This window comes from Lathamus discolor, chromosome 6 (genome assembly GCF_037157495.1).
Source record: "Lathamus discolor isolate bLatDis1 chromosome 6, bLatDis1.hap1, whole genome shotgun sequence".
NCBI lineage: Eukaryota > Metazoa > Chordata > Aves > Psittaciformes > Psittacidae > Lathamus > Lathamus discolor.
The window spans coordinates 56,003,087-56,029,279 of NC_088889.1; the positions used below are offsets into that span (position 1 = coordinate 56,003,087).

The 26,193-nt window shown below is 36.7% G+C and overlaps 1 protein-coding gene across 10 annotated transcripts in view; it reads left to right on the forward strand.

Annotated features, from left to right (window-relative positions):
* The window catches only part of PLEKHA7 (pleckstrin homology domain containing A7), a 156,641-nt gene that overhangs the window by 60,097 nt on the left and 70,351 nt on the right, over window positions 1-26,193 (forward strand). The window contains exon 1 of one of the 10 annotated variants that reach the window (XM_065682927.1): window positions 14,793-15,104. The exons of the other annotated variants lie outside the window; for them this stretch is intronic. Coding sequence (XP_065538999.1) covers window positions 15,025-15,104 — 80 coding nt within the window. The 5' untranslated portion in view covers window positions 14,793-15,024. Of the gene's footprint in view, window positions 1-14,792; window positions 15,105-26,193 lie in introns of those variants that run through there. 10 annotated transcript variants of the gene reach the window in all.

Genomic DNA, 26,193 nt, shown 5'->3' on the forward strand with positions numbered 1-26,193 from the left:
TTCTGAAAACCTCAGTTGCTTAAATGTCATAATTCTTCATAGTTAAAAACCTAAATTTTCTTACCAACTAAACCATTGAATATTTTTACTTAGTAAGCTTTCACAGTCTACAGCAGTGGTTTGAAAGAAAGTTCCTATGTAGTTTACTAACGTTAACTTACATTAAAATACTCTTCTAAAATATTCTCTACTCATTCTAGATTCAGCTTGAATTTGATAGAACATGGTTTTGCAAAGTTCACAAGCATACTGCCATAATATACTGTCTGTTGTGGGGTTTTGGTGTTTGTTTATTTGTTTGCCTTTTTTTTTTGTTTTGTTTTGGGTTGGTTTTTTTTTGTTATGACTGAGGTTTTGGGAATTGGAAGCATTACAGATATGTAGCAAGTTGCAGAATTTATTCTTTCGTACTTCAGTACGGGGTAGGTCGGGAACTGCAGTAAGTGTTTGTGGTTAGGTTTTTTGAAGCAGTGCTGTTGCCTAATCTGTTCTGTTAAGTAGTTGTGTCCACATGAATCCATTCTCTGATCTGTTATTTTTAAACTATTGCCTCTTCATTGATTGTTTTTGCAGTTGTGAATATCCTCATGCTGTTTGTTTTTCCTGACAGTTTATTCAACTCATCATTGCATCACATGTAGCAAGCATATTAAGCGCAGCTTGAACATCAGCCAGAACTTTTTTAGTGGAATGATCATTGTTAATCTGCTGATCATTGTTAAGTGCACTGATGTGAAAGTGTAGATCTGCAAGTGTTAGGACATATGTCTCAGTTCCAAGCAGTAAATGTTTATATACTTCATAGAAATCTGATGCAATATTGGCAACCTTTGCTGGAACCCAGCTGGAGGCATTGTGCATTGTGCAAGCTTTTGTGGTTCAAGTAGAATCACATTCATTTAGAAATGTAACTCAGATGGCTGAATTTATTTTTTTCAAAGAAAGGTTCCCTTTCTGGGCAGTGAAAAGAAAAACTGATTTAGAGCGAATTCACAAACTCATATGGCATCAATTGTCCTGTATGAATGTGCAGAAAGTAGTTTGAATGTAAGGGTTGCTTTTACTGGGCCATTCTGTCAGCCTTCTGATGCATGACAGTACGTATCTTTAAAACCTGCAAGTCAGAACTGTTCAAACGATGGGTACTCAGTTCTAAGGATATCCTTTTGAGCTTAAAACATTGTCATTAATTTCCAATTGGCATCTGTTGCTTTCTTTCAGCTGTTGATATATTCTGGATTCAAAGTTGTCGTGATGGAGCTCAGGTCATGATGCACTTATTTGTGCATATTGCTGTGTTCTTGTATGGAGAATTCTCATGTATACAGAATCATAGAACAGTTTGGGTTGGAAGGGACCTTAAGATCATCTAGTTCCAATTCCCTTGCTGTAGGCAAGGACACCTACTAGACCAGATTGCTCAAAGGCCTGTGTAATCTGTCCTTGAACACTGCCAGGGATGGGGCAGCCATGGCTTCTCTGGGCAACCTGTTCCAATGCGTCACTACCCTCCCAGTCAGTAATGTCTAATCTAAATCTACCCTCTTTCAGTTTCAAGCCGTTACTCCTTGTCCTATCATTTTACTTTGTGGTAAAAAAGTCCCATTCCAGATTTCTTGTCGGTCCCCTTTAGGCACTGGAAGGCCTCCCCTGAGCCTTCTTTTCTCCAGGCTGAACAACTTTTCTTGAAGTTTTCTTTGGTGATAAAGGGCAGAAAGCAGAAACATGAGATGTCGCTATGATAGAGGTGACTTTGCAATCTTCGTATCAGACAATGCATAGACTTTGATGAATATTTTCACAAAAATTCCACCATAATTCTATTACCTTGGGCAGATGTGATTGGTAATTTCGTTTTGCGTAAACAGGCATCCTCTTGCACTCTTCTGGAAAAATGCTGACAAAGTAGTGAGGGCAGAAGCAATAACTCAAATGGTGTTTGCAAAGAAATTAAGGTTGTTTCTCTGCATCCTGAATTCCTCTGTCATCATGCTTCCCATCCAGTTTGCTCTTCTTATCCTTAGCCGTAATCTGGGTTTCTTGTTCTTTTGTTTAAATGAAAATGGTAATAATTTAGTTTTATTTTTGTTGCATGTAGCACATTTATTTTGTGAAGTACCAATGTCATGCAAGTATGTTCCGATGTGTACTTTGTTGCTGCCTATTTGCATCACTGTGTTTTGATGCTAGCATGTGAAATTGCATGGGAATCTAAACTGACAGTAAATGTATGGAGTTGCTGAGTAATGGCTAGGAACCCTCCTACTGAGAGTATCTTCAGATTAATCCCTTGAGGATTTCTTTATTGCTTGATTAGTGAAGAGCAACAGATTTTTAAATATCGTTTGTTGTGAATGTAGAGCCAAAAGGGCTTCAAGGTGAGAAACAACAGATAGTGTGTTTGAATATGCTGATTTTGTGCAGTAAACAATTGAAGAACGTTTTCTCTAAATATTAGAAGTACTAAGTACAACACAAGATGGACTATTCTTCTATTTGCTTCTTGGAAAAAGGTGGTTAGAATTTTAACTTGGAACTTGCTTTCCCTGAAGTTATAGCGTGTGCTGAATTTTTGCACCCTTCAATCTCTAATATTTGTATTTTGCTTTAATATGCTACCTTGTCTTGTATAACACGTATCCCGATGTTTGGGAATTTGGAATTTCTTTGTGTTTATGATTTTTTCAGGAAAATGAGATAATGATTGAAATACTTTCAGTAGCCCTTGGGCTAAAAACAGGTAGTCTGATTAATATTGCTGGTATCTGGAAGCTGTTCTTACTGAGTCACTGCTCCCTTCTGCAAGTAAAACTAGTGTTTTTCTTTCTGATCCAATAGAAATTAAATGCTTTTATGTATAGTACAAGTTGTAGCAAAAAATTGGAATTACTGGCTTTTATTTGTATTTATTTTTAGTTTAATATTATGAATTCATGTTGATAGTTGATACTGGCTTCCATCACTTCATAATTTTCTCAGTAAACTTTAAAATATCAAGAATCCAACATGAAAGTGTTGCAGAGCACAAATGTTATTAGATATTGCTAATAGATGAGGTCTGTTTCCCAGAACAGAGGAAAGCCAAAGATTGCAGTGATGGAATCTTTCTTCTTATCCCTTGTATGTATTATGTATATGTATATCATATACAGTATATGATTAAGGTTGAAGTCAAAGTGCTAAAGATAGTGAGCAAAATGTTTAGAATGATTTAAGCTAACAATTAGGTAGTCAGCAGGATTAAAGTTTATTCCTTTATTTTAGATACAACTTTCAGGAATGCTTCATTTTGAGTTAATTAAAAGTATAGTAAATCTCCATGGAGCTAGGATTATTTCTTTCTCACCTGACTTGTAATACTGATTAAGCTTTAAATAATGTAGAAACAAATTTTAGTGCCAAAAGGAAATTACAGCTATGAGATATAAGTGTGCGTATAAATCTTTTTTTTTTTAATTACAATTTAATAGTTATCTCCAAAGATATATCTCTAACCCCACTTTCACAGTGTGGATTGCTCATCTTGAATTCTGATTTAAATTTTTTTTGTCTAGAAAAGTTCAACAATGTTCATCGTTGAAGTGAAGTCCACTGCATCTTAACAAATTAAGTATTCCATAACACGAATAACTTGCACATCTCTGTATTTCTTCCCAATAAGCACAGCTATGAGTAACCAACTCTAAGACAAATAGCTGGTTCTGACACTTCTTAAAAAGGCTTGGATTTCTCAAGTGATACTGGCAATTGATACCACTTGAGGCTTTTGTGATAAGGATTGATTACATTAATATTTCATAAAAACCTCTATTCAGTCACTATATGTTAGTGATTTACTGTGTTTATTAACCCAGTCTGGATTCAAGATACTGACATAAATAATTCCACTAGTCCTCCAAAATAATTTGGTCCCAGCAGGAAACTTGATTTAAATCAGGGTTGGGGGGTAAAGCCTCTGCAGGTTTTGATAATTAACTTCTATAGTGTGATGGTTTAAACAAAGTAAATACTGGTTATCAATGCTATCGATTTTTATATAGTTGATTTTTCTAATCAGTATACATGCCAGGACTTTTTTTTTTTTTTTTTTTTTTTCTGATTTAGAACAGTCTGCCTATGGAAGTTGTGTTAATAAGCCTGCCCTTATTAAATGGTGCATTTGAGAAATGCAATCAGCACTCAGCATTGCTTGCTCATGATTTGGAACAATATGCAGAAATAAAGGGCTTTGACTCTATGCCACTTCTTGCCCTTGCAGAAATAAGTAATTCAAAACTAACTCTTTGTAGAACTTTTTTTTTTTTTTGGGTTTTGGTTTGGTTTTTTTTTTTTTTTTTTTTTTTGCTTTTTAGGAAAAATATGTATGGAATTTCTAAGAACAACCAACTGTATTTTTGTACTTTGCTACTTGATTGAGTGCCTTAGCGAATTCTGGATGACAATAGAAATTATGTCCTTGATTTAGAAAAAATGGCAAACCAAACCATTCAGCTGCTAGGAAATTAAATACTGAGAAGAAAAAATTTTTATATTCTGTATCTAACAGCAGTGGACTTATTTAACATGTACTGTTCTTTCTTTTTCCATCTGTATCCTTCTAATGATTTAGGGATTTAGGCATATTTCTGTGCAGAAGTTCTTGGGATATCATTGCTAGACAGATTTGAGGCTTCTGTAGTACTAGTGAAGTACTTTGCTTCAGTGCTGTTTTTGACACTTTTGATCAGGTTCGCTGAGTATATGTGATTTTAGTGAAACTGTTTATTTGGTTCATACTTTAATTCCTCAAATGCTCAATTTCATGCTTTCTCCCAAAATTTTGAGTTTCCTGTCATCTCTCTTACATTCAAGAGATCAATAATTAATTCATGATTCTCTGTGTAACACTACCTTCTCGTTGATGTGAAGATCTTACTGATCAATAAAACCTTACTCTTTCTTACTGTATGGAGCACGTATTCTCCCACTGAACTTGAAACTTTTCAGTATTAATGCTTTCCACCTGTCCTTCTTGAATATTTGTTTTAGAAATCTGTCACCAGAAGTGCTTTTCTAGATTGAATCCATACTTGCTATTAGGACATTCTGTAATATCAAAGTAACCTTTCTTTGTTCCTGTGTGTTTTTCTTCTGTTGCTTTCTTTTGGTCTTTGTATTGCAGTTCATCAAGCTGCTGTGGTTAAAATGTTCATCTAGGTTTCGTGTCCTAGAGAATTTGAATTCATTCTCATTAGTTTTCTCTTCCTCGTCATCTTTTTTTGTTGGTTTTTTTCTTTTTTTTTTCTTTTGTAAACAGCTGTTGTTAACTTGTTTCGTTGTTCAAGCAAGGCGATTGAAAATATCACCTATTCACATATTCTGTAGTTGTTAAACATTTCTGTCTCTGTAAATGTACACATCAGTGTATAATAGAATGTCTTTTTGGCATCCATGAATACTTAAGAATCTGTCTGAATGTAACTGTTACACTTCAAATATGTATGCATTAGTAAAAAAACATGGGAGGAAGAATCCTTCCACTTTACTGCTTAGGATTGCATATATTCCATATGAATTTATTTGCATAATCTCAATTTACATGCCTAGTCGTCCAGGGTGGTGTGGTGTGGTTTTTTGTTGTGTGTGTGTGTCCGTGTCCCTCATCCCCTTATGGTGTAAACAAATGTCCTTAATATCAAAATAAGAAGTAATTTTTGTTCCCTGGGCAAACTAACTACATTTCCAGTTGATTCATATCCCCTCTTTGTAGCTTATAACACTTTTAAGCAATGTGATTACTCTGAAACCTGATACTAGGTTTTCTGCCATTTGCATTTTTATCTTCGCTTATATATTGCATCATATGAGTGAGTTTGGGGTTTTTTTATGTTTCCTGGTCAGACATGTCATGGTAGATTTAGGCCAAGAAGTAAATTTTCTTCATTTGTTCCATGATGTAGCCTGATGTTCCAAATGTACTTTGAATACAATTGTCTGATGACAGGCTGTATTAGCTGAACAGCTACAAATAATAGCAAATTATGAGATTATCAAGAGGTATCCATTTGCCAGCTTGTTAGAGAAAAGCATTGCTGTGTGGTCATACAAAATAACACATGTAGTTTGTGTTTTGTGGTAGTATAGGGAAAAATTACCACCAAGTGCTTCCCTCTTTATCCCCTTGTATATTTTTGTCAGGGAACTGAAGTATTTTCTAATCTCCAAGATTGTTTATGCACACTGTGACTAATGAATAGCCCTGTCAAGTTAGGGGTTTCTGTTAAAGAATCTGCAGGATCCAAAACATGATGGCTTTTTTAATTTATTTTTTAAATAGTATCTGGCATATTCTTTTTAAAAACCCCACAACAGCGCTTAAATTTGTCTTTATTTTCCCCCAAAGCTAAAATGTAGCATTCTGTTGGGGACAGTTGGAAAAGATATGAGATGCTTCATCCACTGCTGCGTCTCCAGTCTTTCGCAGTTAATCCCTATGTGGTGATCCTGAGTTAGACAGCTCAGTCTCTGAGAAACTTAGTTTGCACTGACATGAAAAGAGTTCTGCCAGCCATCCTAAAATTCATATTCACCACAGTATTTGATAAATAGCAACCGTGAAATCTAAACATGGGGAAAAACTTACAGAGCAGGATGTTTGAGGTGAAAAAATCCTATTATTCTTGAAATCTTAAACTGTGATTTGTAGTGTGGTGGGGTTTTTTGGTTGGTTTACTTTTTTTCTCTTTTTAGAGTAGAATTTTGTTTCCTTCGAACTGTCAGCAGAATGAATGTCAGTAATTAAAATTCCCATTGTCTTCTCTAGGCGTGAAAAGGTTTTTGTTGTTGTCATGGTGACAGTTGAGTGACAACTTCAAAGTGAGTAATTGCTGCTGGGAGCTTCGTTATGAACACTTACAATGTTTCAGAAAGGATTTCAGGACGAAATAGGATTTCTTTACTGGGCTTTCAAAACATCTTTTTTTAATCTGGTGGTTTTGTATAAAGAAATAGTGTCTAGATGACTTTGTTTCAGAAGGTTCTTCTTAAAAGCCATGTGAAATCACTGCTAATTGCTTTTTCTTGCCCTGCTCTGATGAGAAGGGCCAAATTCACAGGAACTATTAGCTGATAAAGTCGTTTAGAATCTGCAGTACCCTGCAGGTCCTCTGTACTGAATTGTTTTTGAGCACCCTTTTATGGCAGGGGTGCGTATGTGTTTCATCCTAGAAAATGCATGTTGTGTGCATGTGCAGTGCATGTGCAGTCCATGTATATCGTGTTGTATTTACTGCCTTTGGATGATTTGTAATATGTTTCAGATGCTAAGTTTTAATGAATCATTCATGAAAAGAATAGCATTGGATTATAAAGGTTTTCTGTTTTTCTTATAGTAGTAGGTAAATGATACATCTTTTTTTTTTTTTTTTTTGTTAAAGTTTCATTGTGCTTCTGTTCGCCTATTAAGTAATCCAAATATTTTCAGTTAGACTTTCAGGTGATGCCATTGAGAGGTTTGAGATATGCAAAGGCTGTTATTGCACTGCTGTAAAAATCCTTGGAACCTGTGGCATCTGTCCCTGCATAATTTTTTTCTTTCTAATGAAGGTATCACACTTTCTTGTTAATCATTTAAATGGTATTTTGTTTGGTTTAAACTATGTTTTGTGCATGTGTGTTTCATTTTCTAACTAGCAAAATTGCTTCTGGTACTATAGTCGTACTGTCCATTATAATTAGTTTATGTTAGAGCTTTTGATGTGATGAGTTGTTTCCAGGCATTTTAATTCAAATAACATACAGAGTACTGGTTCAGAAAATACAGTGGGTGATTCTAGTTTTGTCTTGACTACAGAGAAGAGAATGCACACAGAAGTTTGTTATTTAAAGAAAAATAAACTGAAGTATGTCACAGCAAAGTTTCTTTTAATATGGTCAATATATGCATTATGAAACAAAACAGGTTTGTGATCCAGTCAGCAAATGGTATGATCTTGGCCTTTTGTGTAAAATAACCATATTTCGTGATTGAATATGCTGATAAGGGCCTATAACCCTAAGCTCTTCTGTAGTCTTCTGTAGGAAATCTGCTTCTTGCCAGTTAAATAATGTGATTAGACATTTAGCAACAGTAGATTAGATGGACAAAAGCTTACACAAGCCAAGAAAAATTGGCATCTTACATGTTCTGCCTTAATCTGTATTTTGCTATCTGCATTGTGGTAATTCTTGAATTGTGATCAGGAAGTGTTGCTATAATTCAGGTGTTTGTGGATACTTAAGTAAATTAAATGGATTTAGTTGTAATAAATGTTATTCATGCTTTTTAGAAGTATTAGCTGTTAAAATTTGTTCTTGGAAACTCCCCAGTGGAAATACTGAGATGAGGTAGTACAGTTTTCCCTCTTAGGTCATTCTGTGTTTTCAGTAAGAAGAAAACATTTGTGAACAAAACCAGCTCAATATATAAAATCGTATTGTGACAGAGGTGAATAAACCAGAAAGCTCAAAAGGGATGTGTCTTGAACTTCAGCTGGTTTTTTGGGTTTTTTTACGCTATAATGTGTCTCTGCAATCTGTCTGCTTCTAATTCAGAAATTCTATAGTGACCACAGGGCTAAGGCAGGCTGGTTGGACTAAAACTGAAAATCCTGTTCAGAGGTGAATAGTTTAAGGTGTCTGGGAGTGGGAAAGCCTCAAGCAATATGTGCACAGCATTGTTGTAATATTTGGAGATAGGAGTGTCTGAAACTTCTCATTTACAAAATACTGTAAATACAGGCCCTGGGAAAATTTAAGACGAAAAGTTTTCTAAGAGTACTGTATAATGGAGGTTGCAGTAGAAGTGGTGCCGTGAAGACTGAACTGAGAATTCCATTTTAATTATTTCTTGAGAAGTCTGCTAATTGATACCATTGAGATTTGTAGAAACAACTGCTGCTGCTAATGCCCCACATTCAGCACTGAGAGTATCTTTCATTTTAAAGTGTCTGCACTATTTGGAATCTCATAGGTCCATTAATACTTTGGTTTTAATTCTTGATTTATAAAATATATAGTGATCTTGATTGTAAAAGTTGTTGATTATATATGAATATGTTATAACATGGTTATAAAATGATTATAATATATTTTTATTAGTTACTGTGTGCAGAAAAGGGCAGGATATTTCTTTAGAGAGCTGGAATTACCTGTATTTCCAGCTGCGGGGAACAGTTGGGAGGTTAAGGAACAGAAGAGAGCATCTCAGTTGTACAGAATTAGGAAGTAAGGAAAATCCCTGTAGTGCTTATATGACTTCATTGCTGGAATTTGGTTTGCCTGAGGTAAAATCCTGTGAAAAGCCAGTGGCCTGGGCTGTGTGTTTTGCAATGCCACATGCCTGTTGAAGGATATACACTTTCTTGCTTGACCAGTCCCTCGTGGTGATTTTAGGTAGTAGCTGGTTTCTGAGCTTTAATGATCATTTTCCTGTAATAGAACCAGAACTCTTACGAACTTTTAATTCCTCAATGGCAGCTGCATGTAATTAATTTTGTCGCCCTGTACGCATGCTTCTACTTGCACGTGCTGGACCTTATCGCTCGTGCATCCTCACTCTTCTTTGCTCAGCTGTTTGCACTGCAAGATAGCATAACATGAAGAGCAGATAAAATTAAAAATCTCTAGCTGCCTTGAAGATGTTATGAGAAGAATTTATGGAATGCCTAGTTCATAAAATACACATAATGCTTGGATACTTTTATCAAGTGTAGGAAATCTCGAGCAATATGCAATACAGTTGTTACTGATAAGACTATGTGCAGACAATCTATGTTAAGTGTGCATAATTTTAATGTAGGTAAACACTGGTCAAAATACATTTTAAATTAACTTCGTGAATTTTCAGTGGGCAAATTGTAGCTAGCAGGTTGAGGGAGGTGATTCTGCCCCTTACTGTGATCTGGTAAGACTTCACCTGGAGTACTGTGTCCAGTTCTGGGGCCACCAACATAAGAAGGACATGGACCTGTTGGAGTGAGTCCAGAGGAGGGCCTCAGAGATGACTGGGGGGGCTAGAGCACCTCTCCTATGATGACAGCCTGAGGTTGTTCAGCCTGGAGAAGACAAGGCTCCAGTGAGACCTTAAAGCAGCCTTCCAGCACTTAAAGGAGGCCTTCAGGAAAGCTGGAGAGGAACTTTTTACAAGAGCATGCTGTGATAGGACAAGGGGGAATGGCTTTAAACTAGAAAGAAGGTCGATTTACTTTAGATATTAGGAAGAATTTCTTTACTGTGAGGCTGGTGAGGTACTGATACAGGTTGTCCAGAGAAGTTGTGGCTGCGCCATCCCTGACAGTGTTCAAGGCCAGATTGGACAGGGCTTGGAAAAACCTGGTCTAGTGGAAAGTATCCCTGCCTATGGTAGGGGTCTTGGAACTAGATGATCTTTAAGGTCCATTCTGGCATAACTACGTTGTAGTGACATTACTTCCTAATATATGCATCCCATTATATTGACTGAATTTTAATAGAATCCAGATAAAAAGATGTGAAATGTGTGGCCTCCAGCTTATCAGTACACTGGTTGTGGAGCTGCACTGGTGCTGGAACTATATAATGCTGTAATTATCATATGGATTGAGGTAGTTTGTTGTCTGCAAAAACTTCTCAACAATTATATAAGGTAATAATGGAAATAGTGTAAACTTGATATTTTAAGTGGCCTCTTTCTCTATTCCACCAAATACATGGACACATCAATTCGAGAAGCATGTAATGACTTCAGGTTGTGTAAACTGCTAATGCAGCTTAAAGGACAGTCCCTGAAAAAGCTGTTATTCCCTTGTATTTATTTGTTAATATTCTTCTTAATGATTTAATGAAAGAAATCCTTAATATTTTCTCCTCTTTTGTTGGGAAGCAGCAGTTAGAAAACTGGCATCTTGCACGTGTCTTTGATACATGCCACTGGCATTAAATGAAGCTTCCTTGCTTTCAAAAAGAATTGGTGTTACGTGTCATGTATATGGATTTTCTTCTTTTCTTTTTTTTTTTTTTTTTTTTTTTTTCTCTCTTAAGAATCTGCTCTTAACTGTAGCTGGAAATATTTTTAAAATGGGACTATGGTCCTTACACTTGCTATTTTGTGGGGTAAAAATGGTACACCTGTTGGTTTTCGTCCTTCAGACAAACTTCTTCAGAAGACTCTTAAGAAATGTAATGTGATTCTTGGCCCTGTTGTCAAGCATATTTTTGTTTGTTTGTTTGTTTGTTTCCTGCAACAGCACTTCCAGATAAGATGCAGGCAGGTGGTCTCACAGTTCACAGCAAAGTACCTGACTGATTTCTTATTTCTGTCGCCCTTTGCTGTAGGGCATCCTGACTAATCAGAAAAAGTGTTGGAACTTCAGTCAGTGACACTGCTTATTTTCTTTAAATCATGTTACTTAAAACAAAAATATAACAATTTCCAAGTAGAACTCTAGTGTGTTTTTTCTTTCCACAGTAACTCTCAATTGTCATTTTCTAACGCATCAGCAAAACACCTTTTGTGTCTAGTTCACATGCAGACAAAATTTACGTTCATATCAATAGCAATATTTGAGAGTGAGAACAGGTATGTAGGTATGTAAGGAATGTAGGACCAGACATTTCAAGGTGCCAGAAAGTTTGAGCTGCTTTTTCTTAATGTCTCAAAAATACAAGGTTTTACTCTGCAACCTGTTCATGTCAAGAATGTAAAACATGCACATGGTATTTGCAGAATCTGTGAGCTGTCTGAGTTAAATTCAGAGGTATTAAAACTTAAAGTCATGCGGTGTAACATGAAGGTCCCAGAATGCTGGATATAAAACAAAGTGTGTTGTACAAGATAAGAATAATTAATTAATTTTATTTTTCCTAGAGAGTATCTTCCTATTCAGAAACGGGGCATTTTCCCTCCCTTCACTCTCATTTGGCAGGCATTTGCATTACGATGTAATTATGTCTTTCCAGTGTTGTACATTAAGATGAATGAATATTGCAACTCATCACTTCTGGAATTTAATCTATTGTATTAGCATCATTAATTTAGATTCTTACATTGTTTTCAAGGAACAGTACTAAGAATAGAGTATGTGGTACCACAAAAGCAAACATAATCTGGGGCATGTTAGCCTGAACTTGATGTTTCAGTGCAGTTATAAATTGTACCTGGGTGAGTTAAGTTGATAGCAATTAAGTGGTAAGTAACTGAGCAGAAAGATTTTGATTAAGTACTCTAGGGAAGTTAATCTTGGAGTGTTTTGGGGTTTTTTTTTGGACTTATGTCTAGAGATGGAAGATTTCAGATGGCATTGATTGATTCAGTTTTGAAGAACTGGTCTGGCAATTTAATCTTGCCAAATAATTTCGACAAACTTGCTTTCTGGGTGTTATATTAGTGGTTTAGTGGTGATCTTGGCAGTCCTGGGGTAATGGTTAGACTTGATCTTCAAGGTCTTTTCCAATCTAGTTGATTCTATTATTCTATTTTTGCCCCAGTATGGTACAGAATTGTATTGTGTTTTAGAGTGTGTTACCTCACAGCTGTGAAAAAGTACACTAGTATAAAAGGCAACCTTATTCTTCCCACATCCATATGCTTCATACTTAAAGTGAAAAGAGTGATTAATGTAGCCAAAATGTTGTCTTCAGAATAAAGGTGATTTTATGTTTGATATAAGTATTCCAAAGGACAAACATCTGTGCGTTGGAAGAGATTTGCTGTAAATCTGTAAACAAACTTGGGAAGCAGCAGCATGTCTTGTTGAGCTAGATTCAGAAATTTCAGCCTGTTCTTGCCTCTCAGGTTTATTGGAACTCTTTAGGAATTGAAAAAAAATGGATGTTGAAAAAAAATGCAGCTTTTGCTAGTATGTTTTGCAGTATCACCCCAGAAGATGCATCTGAGGTCAAGACTCTAAATTGGTAGAATAAATCTTTTCTATCCTTAAAGTCTTAAATTTTGATAAAATGGTGATTTTACAAAAATAGGATTACTCAACAAGAAATCTGCTTCCAAGCTAACACCTGGATACTGCCCTCCCAAATCCCAACATAGTAGTGCCAAAATCATTAACTTCTTTTATCCTTTAATGATGCAGAAAAGCTTACTGCAGTTTTTGTAAATTTAGCCACTTCTTCCTCTTTTTCTTGTGGGGGAATTCCAATTCTCTGTAAAGATGCATTTCCAAGTCCTAATCCAGTATCCAAAATAGCTGAAATGTCATCACTCAATGGATTCAAATTGTTTCAACTTTATAATGCAAAACTGATTAACATAACCTTGAAGCAGAGTCCCTCTGTGAGTCAGTGATGACTTATTTGGCAGAAATCAGTCAATCTGAAGTCTTACTCTTCTGTGCTACTTACAGATTTAGTATTTTTTTTCAAGTGCTGTAATTGCAGTGTTTATTAGGTTATGTTTTAGGAATAAGCATCATTTGTTGGTCACTTTATTAGTATGAAGTAAGTATGGGCAGCAAATGTTCAGAGTAATGATTCGTGACAGTGATTGGTTCCGATAGCTGATTGGGAGACATTAAAATAGAAACTAATCTGAAATTAAGTTTCTGTATGTAGAACATAAGAAGAAGGTCCTCGGGAAGAAATAAAACAGGGTTTGCCCAGTTACTTACTCATCTTTAAGAGGAGCTGTTCCCTATCTGGAAGTTTTGACTTTCTCTAATCAGAGAAAATCCCAGAGAAAGTGAATGTGGCAGTCACAGCTAACCAGCTTCCAAACCACAGGTGTGGAGCTTTTGTTGGAGGTTATTGCTATAAGCTGCAGCTTTTTCATAAGCACGCCAAATTCATGTGTCAGAATGAGAGACCAAATAAGTAGCTGTACAGACGAATTATTTTATTTTTTGTAACTACTTAGGAAAGCAGATAGGATGCTTGCAAAAGAGTAGTTAGCATATTTTAGTCATGCAAAGCAAAAAGCAAACAAACGTAAGTACATTTTGTGAAGTTAAAGCTAAAAATTTTTCATGTAGCATACTGTCCGAGGAGGTAGAAAGAAATCTTTGCTTTGGTTTCGATTGCTGTCATGCCAAATGTAGTTTTGCAGAGGAGGAGAAAATCACAGAAATTCTTGAGAAAATTCTTAACAATGTTGTGGTGTGTTGGTGGTTTAATTGTACTGAGGGGTCAGTGTGCAAAGCAAAACAAACACACCAAAGACCCCCGCAACTGAAATCCTCGTCTGCAAATAATTAAATTGCTAGATTATACATTTATCTAAGTGGCCTATAAAACATTGTGCATGTTCACTAAGTACTAAATTAAAATGCAACTGAAGCATTGAAAGCATGAAAAGCTGCTATGCTGCATGTAATGCTCCTGAGCATATGTATCCATATAATATTCATCATGTTGTGCTTGGTTTTTTTTTTTTTATTTATGTTAAAAGTTAGCATTAAATAAAACCATTTTTACTAGTGCTGCTCTGAACTTATCTGGGGTGTCTAGCTCGTAGTCTGGCTCTACTCACTCATGTGCTTTGGAGCACTCTGTTTTTGATCTTGCTGCATCTGAAGGGCGAACAACTCTTTTAATTCCCTGAATAGCGAAGGACTGTTTTTGGACTATATTTCCAAGAGATTACAGAATTTTCTGTAAGTGGAAGACACACATTTTTCAAAGGCATTCTGTCACTGTATGTACTGTTAAATAATTACCTAAAGAGCAAATATTATTTCATGTGAAGTTACTTCACCTTCATAGCTGCCAAGTTTCAGTCACATGCTTGTTAGAGCCTTGCTCGGCATTGAAAGGATTTAATGCAGGATCTGAAGAAGGTTTTGGAATTTCTTTCAATCTCTAATCCTGCCAGCGCTCCCTGTCCTCACCCCAGGCCTCGTCAGCATTGTGAGAGCTTGCCTGCTCCCAGATCCTCTCGCTTTGGGGTTGCCCTTGCCTGTGTGTTGGCTGATCGGAGGAAAGCTGCTTGAGCGGTGAGACATGAACTAGAGCACTCCAGAGTGCTCTGGCCATGTTATTTGACAACAGCAAACAGTGGAGGTGCTGTGAAGTCAGAAAATGAGCCAGCATAGAACTGTCCTGCCAGGTCACTGCCCAGTTTGGGGAGATGGCCGAGAACTAGTCCTTGCATTACAAAGGTGAGAGGTGGGTAATACTGGCTGGGCATATTTCTCTGATATTCAGCTAAGAGAACTCTGTCGTGGAGTTGTGTAGGCTGTGAGAAACCCAGCGATAAAGCAGCAGCAGAAGCAGTGCTGTTGTGCTCTTGGAGGTGTTATCTGCACAGGCTTCACTTTAGTGGGAAAGGAGTGCTCCAGTGGGGGCTTCACTACAGTGGAGCTACAGGACGAGAACCAGACAAAGCAGCCATAACGTGCTGCTCAAGTGGTGCAGGAGGAATGTAGCTGATAGCTCTACTATATATAGCCATGTATTAAGAACTACCTTTTGGCTGCATTTTGCTGCAGCCTTGCGCCCTGAACCAAAGTTAAGGAGCCTGATTTCGTCTGATTTAGCTGCTACATTTGGCTGTTGACTTCCAGTTGTTGACTTCCAGTGAAAGGTGGTAGTTGCTTCATCCTTCCAGTTACTTTGACAAATAATAACACTCGTCATGCGTTTAAGGGAGTGGTTTTCATCTTTCCTGATGGGATAATGTGGTTTCACATGGAGTCTAATTCAGACCTGATTTTGAAGATTCATGCTGGCTATCCGGTAATGCCTATTGATGTCTGCTGATATAAATGAAACCTCCAAACCACTTCATAGAAGCCCAACAAAGTAGTTTTAAAAATGTGTTTGCTAGCTAAAGCTATTTTTGAGATGGAAAGAGTGAAGATTTGTTTCTTTATACGTTCCTCGTGCTGTTTTCCTTAGCAATTAGATCTTCATATTGTCATCAGTAGTGTCTACTGTGGGCTTTTTTTCTGAGCTGGCTGTTTGGGCACTGTTAATGTGTCTACTCAGTGACATTAAGAAAATGCAAATGTTTCTTCCGTGCCTGGGTTGTTTTCAGTACTGCTTTTCTCACAGCTGTCTGATTGTATTTTAATATCTTATTCTCAAATTTTCACCTTCTGGTCATGCAGTGTGTTGAGTCAAGGAATTAAACTGAGAATGTGATTATATGAGAGTTTTGTTAAAGTTTGTTTATGTTTGGTTTACATACTTAGATATTCAATACGCTAAACTTAGCATCGTTTCTGCCAATAAGGTAAATTGTTATTAGCCCATAGCTACAGGTTATGTTGTGACTTAACATGCTTTGATTACTTAGTGGTGGATTTGGGGGCTGGGGAGGAGACACTGGATGACTGAAAATAGTTGCCTTTGTTCTGCAGAATTCATTCATTGGTTTATGTTTAGCAAAGAACATCCTGGCATTACACACACTAAAAATGTTCATTTTCAAAACAGTTTGCTTGGGTTTCTGCATTTAGTAAAATAAGGAGTATTAAAACCAGAAAAGTTTTAGAGATTGGAATTGTTTTATCCAATGTTGAAATTCTTAATATCTTAACGGGTTTTGGTTGGTCGGTTTTGTATAAATTTTTTCTTAGTAGTGTTATGTGTTTTCCGTTTTATAGATGCCAAAGGGAATACTTTATACCAAAATTTCTGTGATTGTTTGGAAATGTCTTAGGAGTTTTCCTGCATGTCTTGGGACTTGGAGCCACGGAGTATTTCTGCATCTCCATAAGGATGAGTTATTTCTTTGAGCAAGTTTGACTGAAGTCATCAACAACTGATAGCTTTTTTTCTGTTGGTATTTTTGAATTTAAAAGACATTTGTGGATAATTTATAAACTCTATGCATAATCTAAAAAGGGAATCTTCTGTGTCTGTTTTACAGTTCCAATCCCTAAAATGTTAATCTGGAATTAGTTTTAGGCTATGAATTGCAGTGGGTTTCTCAGTACACAGTGGGTAACTTCTGTGATAGAAACATTTGGGGAAATAACATTTTAGTAAGGTTTTATCCACTATATAGCTTTGGCCTAAGAAGCATTTTATATGGTATGTGGTATGAGTGTGATTAATACACAGTAATTGATAGTAGCGCATGATTAATCTCATTGTTAAATTTTATTTTAAGAATTACTAGTCTTTGACAGTGCAAATAATCGCTTAAACTTGGCTCTGGGTTGGCCTGGATTTGTATGTGACTTATAGTAGCGTTCTGTGAACTGATGCTAGCATCGTGGTTTTCATATGTGTCAATATTCCAGTGTGGTATGTGCTGGGCTTCTTTGGAAAGGAAAGAAACCAGTAGGTGTGTAATTCAAAGCAATGAAGAGTCTGGTACTTGTTGCTGTCAGCAAGATTATCTTGTATTACTAGTCTTTTCAAGCAAAAGCTTGATGTTATGTGCCTTTCAGGAGTACTGTAGTCCATTTTATATGAAGATTTGATGAGAAAAAATGTTTTACAAATGCATTTAAATTTGGAGGAGATGCATCATGTTTTATCCAACATAGTGAACTGAATGAGATTGGGGAAGGAGAAACTCCTCTTAAACCGTGAGGAATCACACAAGCCAAAGGAAATAACTTTGTTGCCATTTTTTTTTTTTTCTGGCTTAAGCTGAATATGAATAGAGTTTGAAATGTTCCAGAATCAACCACAAGATAGGCTGAAACAGTTAGTTACTAATGAAGGAACTTTTATTAGCTTATGTGCCAGTAAACATGAACAGCCAACCCACATGAATAGGTGTGCACTGTGGGAATTGTGATTTCTTCATATTAAACTGTACTTCAGCAAATATAATACTAATGTCCTTGTTTATTCTTTATCCTGGTGTCTGAAGGATTACAGTCAGTACCTCAACAGCATTGTGAAGCAGTAGAGGATATGAGTAGGGCTAGAGAGGGACTGAGACAGACCCATGCCCGTTTTGAATGACCTTAACTACAGGAAAAGCATTGGTTGGAACGTGTGTCCTGTAAGATGAGAAGCACATAGCCGCAGGAACTCGGGCTACATAAATTCTCTTCTTTCATGGAATACTTATTAGTAAAATGTAGACTTTGGATGTAATTATTTGGTGATAAAGTTAATTCATGGTGTTATTAAAGGTTGAAGGAAGAGACCAGGTAATGCTATTTTGAGTTTTTCTCCCTATGTGATGTGGAGTTTTTGCATTATTCTATTCTGTGAAACTTGTGTGTGTGTGTTTTGTTTGCATGGGTTTTTTTGGTTGTTTTTTTGGTTGCTTTGTTTCACTTCGTGGTAGAAACAGGAATTATACCCAACCTTATGGTAATAGGACAATTTCATTTGGGTGAGACCTGAGGAGGTCTCTAGTGCTCCTGTTTAATGCAAGGTCGGTAGTGAGGTCAGACAGGATTGCTCAAGTCTTTCTCCCTCAGGTGTTGAAAACCTTGTGGAGACTGCACAACCTCCCTGGGCAACCTGTTCCAGTACTTTACCATCCTCGTGATACACCTTCCTATCCTCATGGTGAAAAACTTTCTCCTACGTGCAGTCTGAAGCTCTCTTGTTTCAGTTTGTGCCTGCTCTCTCTTGTACTCCCATTGTGCACTAATGTGAAGAGACTTCTTGATTACCTCCTTGCAGGAGGCTGCTGGTGGGTCCCCCTGAAGCTCTTCTTTCTCCAGGCTGAGCAAAGCTGGCTCCTTCAGCCTCTCCTCAGCACTCCTCACTGTCTTGCTGCTCCTATGTTGAATTTGCTTCAGTTTGATGATGCATTTCCAGTACAAAGAGCTTTGAAATTAGGTCTTCTAGACTGTAGCCCTGAGAGAACTTGATGGATACCAGCTGTAATTCTTTAATTCTGTTATAGCCGTGTGATTTTGTAGGAAAACAGTATTTGTTAAAACTTCATTCCCATGGTATAGGTTGTAGATAAAACATTTCAATTTTAGGGAAAGGGGTAGTGTGTTTCCATATTGTCCAAGCACACACCACATGGCAAGGTTCAGTCTGCAGTATTGTCCTCTGATAATCACTTTTTCTTACTACGCATCAGAAGTGTGTTTGTCTTAAGAAGCTGAAATCTGTCTTCATCATTAAAAAGCCGATAAAGAGGAAACATTTCGAGGTTATATGTCTTACATGGCAGAGGCATAAAGTTTTTTGGAAGCTGTTTTATTCAGTTTTCATAGATGTTGTATTAAATTGTTTCAACTTTTTTCACTGTATGGCTTGTTATTTAGATGAAAGCTGAATGCTGGAAAACTTGTCTTTGTTTTCATATTTAGAACAGTGTGGATCATAGTGTCTATTATTATGTAAGTCTTTGCAGCAAAGTAAAATGTGTTCAAGTAGGACTGGTGAGGGAATTTAGTGTCCACTGGGAATTTTAGGTACTATGCATATGAATATTTCTTTTATTTTGAACAGTTTTGTTATGGCTTAAAAATTGAAATACTTTTTTTGTGTAAAGCTTCCCTTAGGTACTTTTCCCAAAAAACTATGCTTATATGGCAATCCCTGTTGTCCGGCTTCCTCACCAAACTCTTTAAATTGCGGTTGACATTGGAATTTAAGGGTATGCTACTTTTACCCAGGGTGTTTTAATCATATTACTTAGTGATATCATAGAATAATTAGGGTTGGAAAGGACCTTAAGATTATCTAGTTCCAGCCCCGCTGCCATGGGCAGGGACGCCTCACCCTAGACCATGTCTCCCAAGGCTCTGTCCAAACTCTGCCAGGGATGGAATCGTTACATTTTTTGTTGTTAGTGAATTTATTAATTTAGTTTGTGTATCAGATCCAGAAGAAATAAGTAATGTCACGTGTTGCTCTCTGTATGTTGTTGCCTTGTGGCAGGGTTGGTTTATAGCAGCATTTCACGTCTAACTGTTCTGCAACTCTGCTACTGTAAGGTGGTTACATTAGGTTTACATAGTTCTTTTGTGTGAATGGCTTTAAGGCAAATGCTGCTTTATGTGTAGTACAAAATTGAGTAGTGAAAAAGTTAAGTTGCTGCTTTCCTGTCATACCAATGACCCCCAGTGGAAAATCAAATACCACCGTACTTCCCAAAATGTTTGATTAAAAAAACAAATTTACTTTCAATGTGAGCATCTGTCTTCGGAGCTGCTGAATGGAATTGGACTGCTGGGACCATTTGTCCCAAACCTTTAATCCTATAGAAGTCATAGTTATTGCTGAAATATCTGTGCCAGCATTGGACATGAGAGTGGGGTGTGTGTGTATTTGTGTGTGTGTGTGTGTATACACATATATAGGCATATGTGTGTATATATGTTTATATCACAGATGCCTGTATTTTACTGTTGAATCTACTCCTATTTCTGTTTCAAACTGTAAGCTTTGGCTTAGATGTTCGCATGCTACTTGTAAGGAATGTACAATTGATGGAGTCTGCCGTTCACGGTGTGACATTAGTGATGTTTCATTGTTTCTAAAAGATTGCTTTTGTTAGGTAGTAAAGTTCCAAATTAATTTAGATAGATAGTTTTAAAGGTACTAGATTTTATTTTGGAGTTTGATGGAGAATTACCTGACAATCTTCAAATACTTTAGTGGGAAAGAAAGGAACAGTCTTAAGTGAGTTCCAAGCCTGAATTAGGATGATGTGATATAATAATGTGAGGATATACCTTTATAATTTAATTTTTCTGTGATCAGAGGATTTTAAAATTTAATTTTCAATTTTGAAGGCAGAGACTGTAATTTTCCTAAAACTGCAGAAGTAAGGAAATAGAATCAAATTTCACTTTTCAGGAATGTTCTGTTTTCTGAGGAGTTCCTTGTCTTTAAAACTTTAACACACTTCCTTATTTTCAAGTTACTCGAATGTGGTTTTTTTGAGTTAATAAAAACCTGATGATGCCTTCTGATATGCATCAAAAGGAATTGAGAATAAGCAGATGACTTCAGCCTGTATTACTTATGGAAATCAGTGATGATCCTGTGATGATAGTGTACTCATCTTTTTATCTATTCTTTTAGTGATGGAATATCTCTGTAGTGATTCTGTGGCATTTTTTGTACTAGCTTACCATTGATTTATTAGATCTGTTCTAACAACGATGTTCATTAACAACAAAACCTTTCCTGCCAATATTACTATTGGGTAGTATAAATTATTTTCGGTAGTTCATTAAGACAGGAAAAAAAAAAATTTACTTAGTTCCGAAGAAACTTGCAGTTCATTTTTTACCTTATCATAAGTGAGCTAGGTAGAAGGAAGGGTGCTGTGTAAGAGCATGACTGTCAGTTTACAATCTAATCTGATGTCGTGCTGGCTGTCCACTTAGCTGACTGTATAAGCACAGGCTCTTGAGTTGACTGATTGTAGTCACTGACTTTGCTGCTTAAGATAGTTACAGAATTGTATTCTCACTAAATAACTAAACATTTGTGAATTCTCAGGGTGATAGCCTAAGGAGGATGTGAGATTTGAAAGAATCACTTTGTGATTCTCATGCAGTAGTTTATAGGTTAAAACACTGTATAAAGGGGTGAAATTATGGCCTTAAGAAGGTCTCCCAGACACTGATTACAGTGCAGCAAGGGTTATACTGAAATTCTGAGGAGACACTCTATTATTTTGAAATGGGGATAATGTTTAGTATCTTGAGAAGATGGGGTTTTGTGTGCTTCCATCTTGAAGTGGTGCTATTGCTTGTGTAATAAAATTTTTTTTGTTTTGTTGTCAATTCTTCCAAATTATATCTGTATTACACTGTGTTTTTCTTCTAATAACATTATTTGCAGAACTTCTGATTTTGTTGGACTAGTCATTGATATTCTTTCTAGCCAATTCTAAAAGCAAGTATCTAAAAGATACTCAGAAGGCAATGCTGGAATTATTTTGAAGCTATTAATGTATTTCAGAAATATTTTATGAAATAAAGCATAGTATGCCTGGCTGTTTGCCTGGTCGGATACAAGCACTTTCTACTGTTTGGAATAATAGTTTCCCTGTTGAACAGCAGTTCTTCACTGTATGAGTTCTGCTTTTATACCAGTAACTCCCTGTAGAAGTGTGGGTGCTCCTGCATAGCTATCATCAATGGGAATTCAACATAAATGTGTTCACGCTTATCTGGTCTTGCAGGTAAGTGTAAAAACATCAGCCTATATGGAAAATAAGTACTCTAAAAAAGGCTTATAATTTATAGAACAGTCTGTCCAATGACAACATGAATTTTTCTTGCAACTATAGATTTGTTAATGTGATGTTGATTCAATCAGTAGTTGATTTGTACGTTTCAACTTCATCTGCTTGGGCATGTAGATTACTCTAGAGGCAATCTATAAACTTGCTTGACTTCAAATGAAAGGTTATCAGCATCAGTCATGTCCAAAAGTTAATTATTAAAACTTGGCTTTGAATTGAATACAAAATGAAATAAAACTTAAAAAAAAAAAAAAAAAAAAGAGAAAAAACCACAACCCGCTGAATAGGTGAAGTTGTGTTAAAGTCATGTTAGTTAGGAGTTCTGCAAAAGGATCCATGCAGTTAAAAATGCCTGCCTATGTCAATTGCACTGTAGGAATGGAGACTAGATTGTAATTGTGTTGTTTTCCTGTGCTTAAATCACTTAAATTTCATCATATTGGAAGTTAGGTTAGTGCAAACGAAGGATAGGCAATGTAAAATTTGCAGACTTGCTTAATCAGCACCTGAGAAATGTTTTAGGATGCGTTCTCATGGTGAGCAGAAAGGTGTTATCATAAGATACAGGTGTCTGTCTGTGCACTCCCACTCAGCAGGAGTAAGCATCCACTTTGTAAGGTTGTCTGGCTCTACTCCCTGAGCACAGGTCCAACTTAAAAATTTACATGACGTGCTCAAACAGCATGCTTTCACATGTGGCTAATGTTAGCCAGATAACGCTGTTCACATCTTGAAGGTCTTGATTCTTTCCAAACTGCTATATTCTGTAAGTCTTAAAGCAGTAGGTGACTGCCCACACTTACGTCTGTAAATGTTGTGTACGCATGCTGTGAAATGGTAGAATTTGTCTTGTAATATCTAATGAGAAAGAATTGGTGTTTGAACTGTGACTCTGTTATGAAAAGTCTGAGTTTTAAGTATTACAAACTGTCTGGTTTAAGCCCAGGCCGTAAGTCAGCCGCGCAGCCCTCTTGCTCACTCCCCTGCTTTCTTCCCCCCACCCTGCTCCCGGAGGGACGGGGAGGAGAATCGAACGAATGTAACTTTCACAGGTTGAGATAAGAACAGTCCAGTAACTAAGGTATAACACAAACTGCTACTGCTACCACCAATGATAATAATGATAAGGGAAATAACAAGGGAAGAGAATACAGTACCATCCGTCAGTACCCAGCCCGACCAAGCAGTGAACCATCCTTTCCAGGTAACTCAGTTACATCCTGGGCATGACGTGCTGTGGTATGGAATACCTCTTTGGCTAGTTTGGGTCAGGTGTCCTGTCTTGGCTTCCTCCCAGCTTCCGCTCCTCCCTGGCAGAGCATGAGGCTCAGAAAGTCCTTGGTCAGACTAAAACATTTGAGCAGTAACTAAAAACATCGTCATTATCAGTGCTGTTCCCAGGCTGAAAGTCAAAAACACAGCACTGCACCAGCTACTAAGAAGGAGAAAAATGACTGCTACTGCTGAACCCAGGACACAAACCAAGAGCAAGCCGTGGAAAATGGTGTTCTGTAATTTTGAAATTCAGAAGTACTTTTTAATGGTCTGTAGTGTAATTTAATAATGATGGTAGCGGTAGATGCTGGTGAATGTAATTTTTGCATGAATTTTTGATGTTTTCATACTTGCTTTGCCTTGGTGGTTAAGTTGATTAATAATTATACAAAATCAGAGTAATACAAAACTGTTAAAATTAAAAGATGATTACTAGGGAAAATGGCATAATTTATCACACAGGAAATTCATAGTTTTACTAGAAAAGTTAGCTTGGCATTTCACATGCATGGTGGTGTACCAATACAGGTTAAACAGTGTTCCGAATTCGCATGGTGAAGCATCATAAGCTTTCCCAGTTTTGTTTTCTCTAGTGGGAGATAAAAAAAAAAGGGGGGGCATGAAGAGTAAAGCAGCACACTGTGTACTTTTATTAAGGCTCATTTATTGTGCCTGTTATAAATGGTAGATTTCTGGACAATAGAAACACATTCAGCAGTTGCTATTTGGAGGAACTACTGAGAGGCTTTATTGGCTGATGTGTCTGGAGAGCAACTGGACTAAGTCTTTTCTTGGTTTGTGCTTGGAAAGGAAAGAGAACTTTCGCTGCAATAAGTTTACTAGGTCACTACCACCTGGAGACATTATTGTAAATATTTTTGTGTAAGTGGGTACTACTGTGAAGTAAATATTTAAAGGGTATGAAAACAACAAAACCCGAAATCTGAATCTATAAATCTAATATTACAGTTTCTCTTGTTCTGATCAAAACGAGGTACTACTGATATTCTTAGAATATGTCTATTTAAATACTGGGAAGGCTTCAAAGGTGTTTTAAGATTTAAATTATATTTGCAGAGAAGGATGGAGGGAGCAGCAGAGAATGACAGAACAGAATAGTTTCAGTTGGATAGAACCTCTGGACCCCATCTGACCTAGCCACTCCTGTTCAGAGCTAGGCCAACTTAAAGCTGGAACCAACTTACAAGTTTGATTCAGTTGCTCAGGGTCTTACCTGGCCATGTTTCGGACTTTTTCCGAGGATGGAGATTCCACGGTCTTGCTGGGCGACCTCTTGTGTGTTTGACTGCTCTTATTGTAGACAAAAGTCTCCCTGCTATATAATTCCTTGTTGCAGGGCATTAGCCATCTGTTGCATAGATTGTTTTAAATAGTATTGCTTATTCTTAATGAATCCTATGAGGCAAAACACTTAAAACTCTCACTTTTCAAGTTCAAGTAAACCACTGTGTGTCTGTAACACTAACTGTTAAGTGTCGGTGGTTTAATTTCTGTCTTCCCAGCCAAGTCCTAAGTATTGAAGCTACAGATTTGCAGAAAGTTTTGGTGTTGTATGCCTTCTCCTTGGCTGGGAATCACCATATGCATTTTATGTAGTAGAGAAATTATCCTTCTGTTTCACTGCTCTTACTATTCAAAGTGCAAAATTTGTCCCAAAACGCAGTTCAGATATTTAAGAAATGTTTACTTTCCAGCTGTAACTTTTATTATTGGCAAGTAATATTTAGTCTGTTAGTAATCGACTTGCTCTTTAATTCCAGCAACAGGGCTAATTCACTTTTGGAAGTCTTGGCGAATTTATTTCATAGGAAATAATAAAACATTTGTAAAAGTAGTAGTGTGGTATAATGGGTAACTTAATTTCCTAAATAACCTGTGATTTACGAAATATAATCCCTTTTCTTAATCTTAACTGAAGAGTGAGTTGTTAAAGACTAGAAGCCTTCAGATGAGAGATTGTTGATAGTTTGTTTGCCTCTAGAGAATAAAGCTGACAAGGTACTTTCTTTTTTAAAGCTAACAAGGTATCTGCATTTTAGTTAGTACTCCTAGCCTAAATATCAGAGGTTAAACAGACTGCTTCAGTCCTGATTTGAAAGGAAAGACTTTCAGCTTAAAACGGGGCTGTGGGATAAATATTATTTTTATACTTACGTATTATTTTCTTTGAAAACATCTTCAAGTTTCTGTTTGTTTCTTTGGATGTATACCCAAAATTTGAATATGATCTCACATAAAAATGCTTGTTTAGAAAACAATACTTCTCAGTCCTTTTGTGAGAAAAATGTGATGGTTGCTTTGTACACGTTGCACTGCAGGCTTAATGGAAATACTTTCTCCTGATCTCTGATTTCAAAGGAAAACTGAAGAGTTAGAAACCGCAAAAGAACTTCATTAACCCACCTCTGTAGCAGAGGTCAGTTCTCACCAGCCTAGGGAGTGAATGCTGTTGCTGGTGCCATGGGGTAGTTAATGAAGTAATATCTTGTTCACAGTTTTTAGTGGCTGTAGGGTTAGGATTTTTGCAATAGGTGAGGCTGGAAAAAGTCCTTCCGGTGTAACATAAGTTGTCACAGCTTTCAGTTTATTATTGAAAATGTTCACTTTATTGGTCCCTTATATACAACATCTTGTAGCAAGGCATATTGGAAAAAGGGGTGAAAAGTTCATACACAGAAAACATCCTCTGCCGTTCATGGTGAAAGTGGGACTTTATGTGAGCAATTTGTGGGTTGATTGTGATTTGTTTGATTTTCTGGTGGGGTTTTTTATTTGTTTTGGAGAGGGTGGTTTTGGAGGTGTGTGTGTTT